The 12,624-nt window shown below is 39.0% G+C and overlaps 1 protein-coding gene across 2 annotated transcripts in view; it reads right to left on the minus strand.

The window, feature by feature from the left end:
* Positions 1-12,624, minus strand: part of SH3RF3 (SH3 domain containing ring finger 3) — a 571,324-nt gene that overhangs the window by 106,861 nt on the left and 451,839 nt on the right. For both annotated transcript variants that reach the window (XM_020965168.2, XM_020965166.2), the window contains one exon: positions 8,572-8,742. In XM_020965168.2, the coding sequence (XP_020820827.1) occupies positions 8,572-8,742 (171 nt within the window). The remainder of the gene's footprint in view (positions 1-8,571; positions 8,743-12,624) is intronic.

The following is a 12,624-nucleotide window of genomic DNA, read 5'->3' on the forward strand; positions in this document are numbered from 1 at the left end:
TATGACTTATATCTATTGATATTTACCATATTTGAAATAAAAACTGATAAATTTTAAAATGTTTATTTATTAAAAATAATAAACCCATCACATACAAACATAAAAAACATATTTTATGAAAAATAACTGTCAAAAGGAAAAAATTAGTAAGAAGAGTGACATTCTTTTACATATTTTTGCAAATCTCTTTAATGTCTGGCTTACCAAAAGACAGCTAGATTCTCATATCTGCTTCTTAATTCAATATGTTGTGATAGGTTATTGTGGTTGAATTATATGAAGAAAATCTGGCTTCATACAGATATGTAGTTAGAAAAGGAGGCAGTACTTTCACAAGTAAATTATATCAGTATTATTATGAAAATAGTCTTGACCTTGTTGCCCCCATGAAAGGGTTTGGGGAACTCTCAGGAGTCTACAGATGAAACTTGGAAAAGAAATGTATGATTTCCATGGATTTTTTTTTTTTGCATCCTGATATTTTCCCCAAGCTCTCATCTCTATTAATTTCTTTGCTGATTCTCTGAGTTTTCTAAGTAAATTGCCAGTTTGTAATCAGCAAAGACATTTTTATTGCCTCTTTGTCTTTGTTTATAGCTTTAATATCTTTTTCTTGTCTAGTTTCTATCACTTGTTGTTCTGTTGTTTTCAGTTGAGACGGGCTCTTTGTGATCTCATTTGGGGTTTTCTTGGAAAAGGTACTGGAATAGTTTGCCATTTTTTTCTCCAACTCATTTTACAGATGAAGAAACTGAGACAAAGAAGGTGAAGTAACTTGCCCAGGGTCACTTAGCTAGTAATTGTTTGAGGCCAGGTTTGAACTTAGGCAGATGAATCTTCTTGACTGTAGGCTTGGCACTCTAAACACTGTGATACCCAGCTGCCCAATTTGCTATTACTAACATATCTAAAACTACATTGAATAAAAATGGGAAAAGAAGACATCCTTGTTTTACTTCTGTATGTATTGTCTAAACTTCTAGTGCATGCCTCCTACAAATAATGCTAGCTTTTGTCTTTAGATATATTTCTTATCATATTAAGAATGGCCTCAATTGTATTCCTTTCAATCTTGTAACTTCAACTATTTTCTTTGGGAGCAGTAATTTCATCAGCTTGTGGAATAATTGATGAATTCCACAGAACTCATTCCACCTACTCAGATTATGACCCCTTTAAATTAAGAATTAGTAGCTGAATACTAAAAGATCATTGGAGGCACATAGAAATTGTTCAGAGTTACATAGCTAGGAATGTAAAAGATGAGATATGAATCCAGATCTTAACTCAAATTCTAGCACACTATCTACTAGTTTCTGCTGCCTCTTTTCTGATTATAATCAATAATAATAATAGCTAACATTTACATAGTGCTTATTATGTGTCAGGCACTTTACAAATATTTCATTTGATCTCATGACAATCCTGGAAGAGAGATGCTATTGTTATCCACACTTTACAGATGAGGAAACTTGCCCAGGGTTGCACAGCTAGTAAGTGTCCAAGCCATGGTCAGATTTTAACTGAGGTCTTCCTGACTTCAAGTCCAGCGCAGTGGTGCTACCTAAAATGCTGCTTATCCTAATCAGTTAGGAGTTAAAATGTCCCCTAAATAAATTGGAATGTTTTATGTTGTATAGGTGACATTTGGGGTGGTGGTGGTGGCATTTTTTATATGTTAAGGAATGATTCACTCCAAGAATACGAGAAAATCCTGCCTTGTGAAAGAAAAGAGAAAACAGTGAAAAGGATGAATGGAGCAAATGGAGACTTAACTTATGGTCTAAAAGCTGATTGACTGAAAAGCAGGGGACTGACCTTCTTGTTTGGGATTTTTCCCTGCAGGAAATCTATTTTCATAGTAGGGAAGAATCTTAAAGACTGATCCCAAGCTAAGGTTGATGGAGTGAGAGTACTATATCAACAATTAGTATGTTGAACTTAGTTCTGTGAGGGCTGTAATATAAGCTAGTTATGTAGTTTGCATTTGGAAAATAATTACCTTTATCTCTATGTACTATGGAAGGCAGTGTAGTATGGGGGTAGGAGGTGGTGGGAAATCACTGGATTCTAGAGGAAAACCAAAGGTCTAAGGTCACATCCTAGACCTGCTACTTAAAACCTATGGAATCTTAGAAGAATCACTTAAACACTCCAGGTTCCAGTTTCCTTCTCTAGGAATGAAAACATTGAATCTGATAATCACCAAAAAAGGGAGAAGAACAGAGACTACAGACTATAAGCTAGTGAGCTTGACTTCGATTCCTTTCCTTTTTATTTCCTTTTTTCGATAGGGTAACTAAACTAGGAAACGAGAGGAATTCTGTGGATAAGGTTTAGCTTTGCTGGTGTTGTTTAATCATTTCAGTCATATCTGACTCTTCATGATCCCATATGAGGTTTTCTTGACAAAGATACTGGAGTGGTTTGCCATTTCCTTCTCCAGTTCATTTTACAGATGAGGAAACTGAGGCAAACAGGGTGAAATGACTTGCCCAGGGTCACATAGCTAGTAAGTATCTGAGGCCAACTTTGAACTCAGGAAGATAAGTCTTCCTGATTTCAAGCCCAGTGTTCTATTCACTGAGCCATCCAGCTGCCCTGTGGTTTACATAAACTTTGGCAAGACGTCTGATTAAGTATCTCCTACTGTTCTTTTGGATGAGATGGTAAGATTTGGACAAGCTGACAATAGATAGGTTCAGACTTGGCCAGACTGAAGTGCAGTTAATGTTTCAATGTCCATATGGCAGGAAATTTCCAATAGAACCCCCTGGGATCTGTGCTTGGCAATGGGCTCTATAACATTTTTAATCGATGACTTGGAGAAGACATGGATGGCACGGTCAACAGATCTGCAGATGGGAACTAACACAGCAGACGAGTCAGGATTCAAAATGATCTTGACAGGTTAGAGCACTGGGCTGAATCTCTAAGATGAAATTCAATAGGGATAGGGCACACTTACATTTGGGTACAAAAAAATCAGCTTCACAAGTACGAGATAAGGGAGGCACAGTCAGACTGCTGTTGTTCTAAGAAAGATCTGGGCTGTTTTAGTAGACTGCAAGCTCAGTGTGAGTTAGTAGGGAGATGTGGCAGTCAACAAAGCTAACGTGATTTTGGGCTGACTCAATGAATGATAAAGCATTTCTTAAGTGCTTACTTTGTGCCACAAGCAAGTAAGATAGTACCTGTCCTCAAGGAGCTCACTTGTTAATGAAAAAAAATAAAGGGAAGCTAGAAAGAAGAGAGGCAGCATGGTTTGGTTATGGCTGGGAAGTGACATGGAACAAGATATGGGAAACAAATTCACCTAGCAGAGGCCAGGTACTTCCAGTGGTGATGGTGATTGATATTGAAGAAGATCGCCAGAATGGAGGTACCATGGTCTGGAAATGGCCAGGAAATGATGAGAAGGCCTGTCTCCAGAAAAGATAAGGTGGAAGCATAATTATTTGACTTTAGAGACTCTCTAGCAGAGTCCAGGTGGTTCTACTGGGAGTGGGTTGAAGAGAATGGATGCAGTGAGAGGCATTGTTTCCAGGAATAGAGAGATGATCCTACCACTGTTCTCTGCCTTCATGAGACCTTATCTGGAGATCGTGTTCTGTGCTGGGCACATTGATGGTCACTGAAGGCCATCCAGAGGATATATATGTATTGGATATATACATATTGGATATATACATATACACACACATACACATACATACACACACATATATATACACACATATACATACACATACACATATACATATACATATACATATACATATACATATACATATACATATACATATACATATACATATACATATACATATACATATACATCTCCAACATAGTGAAAGACCTTGAGCTCATGTCTTACAAGGGTTAGTTGAAAGAACTGGGTCTATTTAGTCTGGAGAAGAGAAGACTGGGAATGGATGGGAGTGGTACAAGATAGCTGTCTCCAACTACTGAAGGACTGTTATCCAGAGGAGGGATTATATTTGTTTTGCTTAGCTCCAAAGGGCAAACCCAGAAGCAATGGGTTGTTGTTGTTATTGTTATTGCCGTTGTTGTTGTTGTTGTTGTTGTTGTTGTCGCTGAGTCATTTTTTATTTGTGTCCTACCCTTTGTGACCCTATTTGGTTCTTTTTTTTTTGGCAAAGATACTGGTGTGGTTTGTCATTTCCTTCTGCTGTTCATTTTACAGATGAGGGACTGAGACAAACTGGATTAAGTGACTTAACCTAGTAAGTCACTAGTAAGTGTCTGAGGCTGGATTTGAACTCAGGTCTTCCTGACTCCAGGCACTCTATCCACTTTGCTGCCTAGCTGCCTCAATGGGTAAAAGATGAAAAAAAATATAAATTTAGTCTTGATAACAGAAAAAAATTCCTAAGCATGAGAGTTGCACAAAGGCAGAGTGGGATTCCTTTGAGAGATGGTAGGTCTTTCATCCTTGAAGATCCTCAAGTACAGGACAGAGAACTACTATGTAATAATGGGGATTCCTTCTGGGTATCAGTTGAACTAGATGCCTATGAGGTTCCTTCCAACTCTCAGATTCTGTGATCTCTAAGATGCCACTAAATGCAAAACCCTATGACATTATGGAAAATTACAATTTCACAGACTCAGAAAAATGAGCTATGATTGGCCTGGTATAAACCAGACCTTCAAGTGACAAATGATGATATTTTTCCCTTCCAAAGATTCTTCATGCTCAGGCTCAGATCTATTTGATGAAACGGTCAGCTCTCAGACTCCCAAAATGGCACTCCCCTACCACATTCTGCTCATTTATTTCATAGCCAAACTATTTCGTCAAATCCAGGTGGAGAAATGTAGGTTAATGAGCAGTTTAAGCATTAAGAGGGAGTAGTGTTAATCTTCATTGACTGAAATGCAACTCTAGATCTGTCAGAACCAATTATTTTCACTGACTCAAGTGGCTTCCAAAAGGGAAACAAAAATACACTGGTGGCATTCGTTGCTACATCTCCTGTCACTGGACACTGCTCAGCTGCAGGTGAACTTTCAAGGTTACTTTGTGTAAGGATTGTAATGAATTAGGAGAATTTTTTTTGGGGGGATGGTAAGAGCTAAAAGACATAGTCAGCTATGTCTTGAACTCAGGAAGATAAGTCTGGCTAACACTGGCATTTGAAACCAATACTCAGATCTTTCTTCTTTAAAATCTAGCACTGGAATGCTAACATCTGGGGAAGTTATTCCACACCAATTAAAAAAGTGCCATCAAAACTGTGGATGAAGAATTTAGAACTCAAATATGTTTCCTTTCTGCCTCTCATTTGACAAGGATGAGGCATGGGAAATATCCACCTGCCACACATGCTTCTGTTGTCTCTACTTCACGATTTTCCTACCTGTCCCTATTATGGGTCATGTGAAGGGTGTGACTTGATCTGACATTACCTCTCTGGACCTCTGAATCTTCAAGTTCTTATGCCTATGGTCAGTCAAGAAAGGTTCATTAAGAGTCTACTACATGCCAGGCACTGGGAAGCTAGGTGACACTGTGGATAGAGTGCCAGGCCTGGAGTCAGAATGACTCATCTTCCTGAGTTCAAATCTGGTCTCAGACACTTACTAGCTGTGTGATCCTGGGCAAGTCACTAAATCCCATTTGCCTGGGTTTCCTCATTTATAAAGTCAGCTGACAAAGGAAATGGCAAACTTCATCTCTGCCAATACCCCAACCCCCAAAAAATGTAGGTCATGAAGAATTGGACACAACTGAAAAATGATTCCACAACAAATGTGCCAGGAACTATGCTGGAAAATAGAGATATAAAGACAAAAATGAAACAATACCTGGCCTAAAGGAGTTTACATTCTACTGTGGGAGAGATTGTGTCATACACACATAGACATATATATTCTCTTTTAAGATAGAATGTGAGCTCTATGTGTGAATATATACACATTTGCATAAAAAGGGAATAAATAAATGGTAATTAAATACCAAGTTGTTTGAAAAGGAGGGCACTAGGGGTTGTTGTTCATCCTTTGTTCTTTTTTTTTTTTTTTTTGGATTGGCAATGGGGTTAAGTGATTTGCCCAGGGTCACACAGCTAGTAAGTGTTATGTGTCTGAGGCCAGATTTGAACTCAGGTCCTCTTGACTCCTGGGCTGGTGCTCTATCCACAACACCACCTAGCTGCCCTCATCCTTTGCTCTTGAAGAGGACCAATGATTAGCAGTAGGAGGATTGGGGAGGGCATTGTACAGGAGTAATGCTTAAATTTCATCTTGAAGGTAGTCAGGGATGCTGTAAGGTAGAGGTGAAGACAGTGTTCATTCCAGGCCTAGGGGACAGCTAGGGCAAATGTATGGACATGAGAGATGGAATGCCACATGTGAAGGACAGAGAAAGTCAGCTTGGTCCAGGGTGGCCCAAAAGATAACCCAAAGAAGAAAGTCCTTTAGAATTCCATGAGAATGTTAGGTCACTGTGAGTAGGGATTATTTCATTCTTTGTACTTGTATCTCCAGCACCTAGAATAGTGCCTGACACATAGTAGATACTTAATAATTATTAGCTGATTGATTTAGATATCACAGTGTGAGAACCCCTGGCTAAGGAATATAGATGGGTAAACTCAGCAATCCGAGATAAATCACTTAGTTATCTCTCCAATCTCCTAACTAAAAAGGGGTTCATTAACTTCTATGTAAGTCTGATGAGCTATAAAATATGACTTATTACGTGTAGTTAGTCCACGTTCAGGTATATTAGTACTGTTTGTGGCCTTTCAACATGCTGGGTCCATGTACTGCAACCTCCCACAGGAAAGTGATCTTTCATCTTCCAATTTCTCAAAGTACTTTGTCTGGCTCTGTCCTTTGCCCCTAGTTGTATATGCAGGATGCTGGGTTAAACTTAATTTATTAGATATAAGTTCCTTGAAAGCAGGAAGTGGGTCTTATTTACCTTGGCTTCCCTATTGTTGAGCCCAGTCCTTGCAAAGAGAAGGTACTAAATACAGTTGGGGTTTTTTTGTTTGTTTTTTTTTTTTGTTAAACTCAACTGTCTCAGCCATATGTACGTGGTGACACACACCTGTAATCCCAGATCCTGGGGAAGCTGATGTTAGCTGGTTGATCTCCTGAGCTGAAGACTTCTGATCTACAGTGGGCTACTATGATTGGGTATCCCTACCAGGTTCAGCATCACTTTGATGAGCCCCCTGGAGGGTGTATATATTTGTGGGGATGTGGACCACCAGGTTACCCAAGGAGGGGTCAATTGGCCCAGGTAAGAAATGGGGCATGTGCTAATTAATGGTGGGATCAGGCCTAAAAATAGGTATTGTACTTCTAGCCTTGGTGAGGTGGGGAGACCCAGCCTGCCTTAAAATATATATAAACGAATGAATAAATAATTTAATATAATATAATGTTATATATATATCTATATATCTATCTATATCTATATCTATATATGTATATGAAATGTCTCCTCGGTGACATTGGAAACTTAATGATCTTAGGCCTAAGGTAATAGCAGATGCCCAATGCAGGAAGCATGCAAAGTCTACTCTTGACTCTACTTTGGGTTAATTTGCTTTTGTGCACAGACCATGTATATTTAAAAAGATCATAATTAACACACTACACTAAAATTTCTCAATAATTTCATGCAACTGTACAGGGACACAATTTGGCCAACAATTTATAACACCATGCTTATGGAATGCTAATGTTTCACCAAATACTCTGCTTTTGTGGAATCCAAAGCAGTATATTCTCACATTTTTACCTGTTGTGGATTTTTAATGCAAAATGAGTTAACACTCTTTTCCTCTATTATTAACTACTGTCTGCGAGCTAGTTAGCAGACTTTCACAGGTGGAAGTGACCTTAAAGCCAACCAGGTCAACTCCCTTTAAGTAATATATCAGATACTAAGTAAAATATAATCAGGAAGGTATCTCATTGAATTATATTTAGAACTAGACAGGACCTTAAAACTATCTAGGCAGGGCCCTTCACCCCCATTTCACAGTTGAGGAAACTGAGGCCCAGAAAGACATACTTTACCCAAGGTTATAATTATGAAAGGAAGGATTTGAACCCATTCCCCCTGATTCTAGAGTCTGTTCTTTCTGATTAATCATGAGCCCTCTCTTCCTTCCCCTCCCTCATGCAAACAGATTGGAATGACAAATGGACTGGTACTACAAGCATTCTCTCAGTTGAGAGTCTGGGTTGCTGGAGTTTTGGATTGTATTAAAACCGGGCATTTTCCTAGGTGCATTCCTCTAAAGTATTTTCATGCCAAAACAAAGCTAGGAAGGCAAGCATGGAAGGCTTCTTCAGTATGTTCCCAAATGTAGAAGGGAAATTTAGTCTGACATTAGCTAAAAAGCTCTGTTAGTTCCCTTTAAAAAAAAATTTCACCATTCTTCCCAAAGTCAAATAAGATGACTTCTAAATGATTACAATTATGGTATAATCTTGCATTTTCTGTTATCTTTTGGGCCTGGAAGAAAAGTTTGGAGGAGACTGCTGTAATTCAACAAACATGACTATTTGCTCTATTCTCCTCACCTAGAGACAGGAGTCACGTAGTTTCCTGGGAAGACTCCAGAGATTCCAGTTCTCAGGGATGTTCCCTTGAACCAACCATCTTGACACTTCTCAATGACTCTGTACATCTCCCCCTTTCGCAGTTCCAGCTCATCATTCTTCTGGGGCTTGTATGCATAAAGTGCTAGGTATCTGTGGAAGGAAGCCACACACCAAAGGGTAAGGCAAGGTGCTTGATTAAAGAAGGAAGACTAAGGCTACTAGACTTAACTTGGGATGACCCTTACTGAGCCATTACAATCTGATATTATATACATATTTTAAAGTCAGGATTAAGTGACTTGCCCCAGATCGCACAGCTAATAAGAGTCAGAGGCTAGATTTGAACTCAGGTCCTCCTGACTCCAAGACCAGTATACCATCTATTGTGACACCTAGCTGCCTTCATCTGAAGATATTCTTCAAATGTGACATCTTTTTTTTTTTTTGGAGAAAGCCAGGTATAAACCAAGGAATTTGTAATGGTAATAGCTAACATATATATATATATATATATATATATATATTATGCTTTAAGGCATACAAAGTACTTTTCATTTATTACCTTATTTGATCCTCCCAACCACCCTGTGAGACAGATGATATTGGAAACACAAAAGAGACTGGTCCAGGGTCATACAGCTATTAATTATCTGATTCAGGATTTGAACCCAGGTCTTCCTGGCTCCAAGTCCAATATTCTGGCTACTATATCACCTACCAATGATTTTCCAACTTTAGTTTAGGTGAGGGCTTTCTTTATCCATCTTGCTGGGTATCACCATAGGAGTTTTGATCATGGAAATTTCAAACTGCTTAAGAAAACATGAATGAATTGCATCTGCCCATGAAGCACACCAGAAGTATCAAAAAATCTCAGGAAAAATTTTGGGGTAAAAGTCACTGAAGTATATAGCCCATTATGTCTTCCCCCCATGTACAGGTTGCTTTAGGATATAAGTGAGGCCTTTGGGAGAAATGGACTAACAGATTATTATTCATTTCATAAGTTGAGCTAACATGATAGTTTCAGGCTCCCTAGGGTCCTGAAAGAGTCCAGATCCCTCATCTCTAAACACTTCCCTTATACTTAGAGAATGACCTCTCATCAGGAGAGTATGGAGGACAATGATAGTAATAACAACAAGGAGAGTATAATAATGATAGCGAAAGGCAGAAGGATATAGCAGATAAAGTACTGGCCTTGGAATCAGGAAGGTTTGGTTTAAGCCTGGCCCCGGACATATATTGGTTATATAACCCCAGGCAAGTCACTTCATTCTTAGTGTTCTAAGCAGCTGTCTAAGATAGGGGTGGGGAATCCAGGGCCTCAAGGCCACATGTGGCCTCTTTAGGTCCTCAAGTACAGCCCTTTGACTGAACTTCACAGAAGAAATCCCCTTAATATAAGGATTTGTTCTGAAAAACTTGGTCTCAGTCAAAAGGCAGTACCCAAGGACCTAGAAGGCCTTGAGGTTGCAGGTTCTCCACTTCTGGTATAAGACTACCAATTGCAGAAAACTACACTAGTGGAGGGAGTTATCTCACCTGGGAATTCCATATGGAATTAATGTAATCACAGGTCTAGTCCCTAACCCTAATGCTTATAAAGCTAATAATTACAGCTGATACTTTTATAATGCTTCAAGATTTACAAAGAAGTTAACATACGTTATTTGATTTGATACCCATGACAAACACATAGAGTAGATAGCATAGATATGATTATGCATCTATTTTAGAGATGAAGAAAGCAAGGATAAGGAATAAGGCTCACTAAGTAATAAAAGCGGTCTTTTACGACAAGCTAATGAGTTTCTATCAGTGTATCAGGATGGAGCAATAACACAGTAGAGCTCTGTAGATTTCTTGGATTAAAAAAAAAAGCAAACAGGAAATTTTCACATATTTCAAAATTCCTGATCTTACGTACCCTACATACTTTCTTCCTACAGTCAGTTTCAGGTTGATTACTTTCTTTTTCTTTCTCTTCCTTCCTTCCTTCCTTCCTTCCTTCCTTCCTTCCTTCCTTCCTTCCTTCCTTCCTTCCTTCCTTCCTTCCTTCCTTCCTTCCCCCTTCACACTCTCTCCATCCCCCCCCCCCATATCTTCTCTCTCAATTCTTCCTGTCCTCTTCCTTTAGGGACATAACTTGTATGATGAAATAATGACAAATCTTTTCAAAAAGTGAAAGAAATGTAAAGATGAACATTCAAAATTAAGAATGACTTTTCTGCTTTGGGGAGAATAAGTAAACCTATTATCAAAAAAAAAATTCCACCTAGATCTTCGTGAGCATAAATATGCACATTTCTGCTGCTATCCTCAGGTGAGAAAAAATAAATCCAAGGTATCTGGATCCCCTTTTCATGTTTGTTAAATTTTGAATGCTGTTTGCTGGTAATACTGAAGGATGACCAGAAATAGAAAAGCCATATGAAAACAGAATTTACATAACAAAAGCCAGTGTGACCTTAAAATGGGGATAGTTTCCTAGGGCAAGGAGGAGGGGCTCCAGACACACTGCTGAGCTGAGACAAAAAATATATGGGAGAGGAAGGCAGAGAAAAAGGTCTCTGCCATAACTGGAGGCTTGTAAACCAATAAAAATGATACACAGCATTTTTATTTCTGCTTTCAAGGAAATATAATTGAAGAATAAATCCTGCTTAAGTTTGCCTCATTCTGCCTCTTTATGATGTCAGAAAAATCTTTTTGATTCTGTGGACAGTAAATAAACAGAAGTAATGAGCAGAATACCAAGCGTTGGGTAACGGTTCCTTGGGGTGTGCTTAGGTTGATGTGCTTGGCTCCATTTTTCTTGTGCACGTGGTATGAGGCCCTAATTAAATAATTATATTGCATTATTCACCAGATGGGAGAAACCATTGTGTATAGTCTTTGTTCAGTTTGCATAATCAGGTAGCGAAACAGGAGGTCTCATTAACTGCCTGACAGAAAACAAGAGGCTCCATATATCCCTAAGCACATTAAAATAAAACCTCTTGACTTGAAATTTTCTTGTTTGGTGGTTATCCAGCCCTGCCCTATTGGTCTGCTGGAATATAATGGTTGGGTCAAGATAGCATATGGTACCACTGGCTTCATTTAGGCCAATAATTATCTTATCTACACCATACTGTGTAGAACAACAAAAGTAAATAGTCTCACACGGAAAAGGGATGTGTTTACATTTACGAGCTGTGGCGAGTAGGAGAAAAATAATATTGCTGAGGGTTCTGGGCTATTGATCTTCTTGGGGCCTGCTACAAACACTGGGAAGCCTCCTCCTTCCCTATTTTCCATATGGGGTGATGCTGTTGGCAAGTTTGGTAAACATTTTCAGATGAAAGGGACACAGGATCTGGGCCCTCCTGCTCTGGTACCCAAGAGTCACCCTCAAAGAGTTTCTTTTGTTTGATCAGAGTCCTGGCATAGGCCCTAAGCCTTATTCACAGCTAGCCCGTATGGTGTCATGTACATGTGTGCCACAGATCATAAAACATTTTAATGAGAAAAGTCTTTGGTTTCATTGAAATCATATGCAGAGTGTCTCCCACCCCTCAAGTTTCTGTTTTTACTTCTCTGGTAAGTTTTCCTTTGCTTGAGAAGTCTTTTCTAAACTTGTTAACATCTAAGTTTCAAGGTGGAAAGAAAATGGTATCCTCTCTAAGTGGGATATTTTTTCCTGATGCTAATATCTTATGCAAGGTTTATATTCTTTTCTCCTATTCAGCTCCCCAGCTAACACTATCTTCCCTACCCACAAAACGTGTGGATTCCTCTGAAGCTGTGTTCTCCTGTGACATCTGAGGCCTACTGGGGGAATTCGGACCAAATAGCACCTATTTGATTCCCCGTCAAGGTGAACACCCATAGAGTGTAGAGGAGGAGCAGCCCCAGGCCCTCTCTCTGTTGGAAAACATAAGGCCCAAGATAAAATTTAGCTGTTGAATATGCTTGGGATGCATTCCTTCTGACTCACAGTTTCCCTTAAGTTATAGTTAAGGTAGCATCTTTCCTGATAGCCCCAAC

This window comes from Phascolarctos cinereus, unplaced genomic scaffold (assembly GCF_003287225.1).
Source record: "Phascolarctos cinereus isolate Bilbo 61053 unplaced genomic scaffold, phaCin_HiC Scaffold_7;HRSCAF=346, whole genome shotgun sequence".
Taxonomy (NCBI): Eukaryota; Metazoa; Chordata; class Mammalia; order Diprotodontia; family Phascolarctidae; genus Phascolarctos; species Phascolarctos cinereus.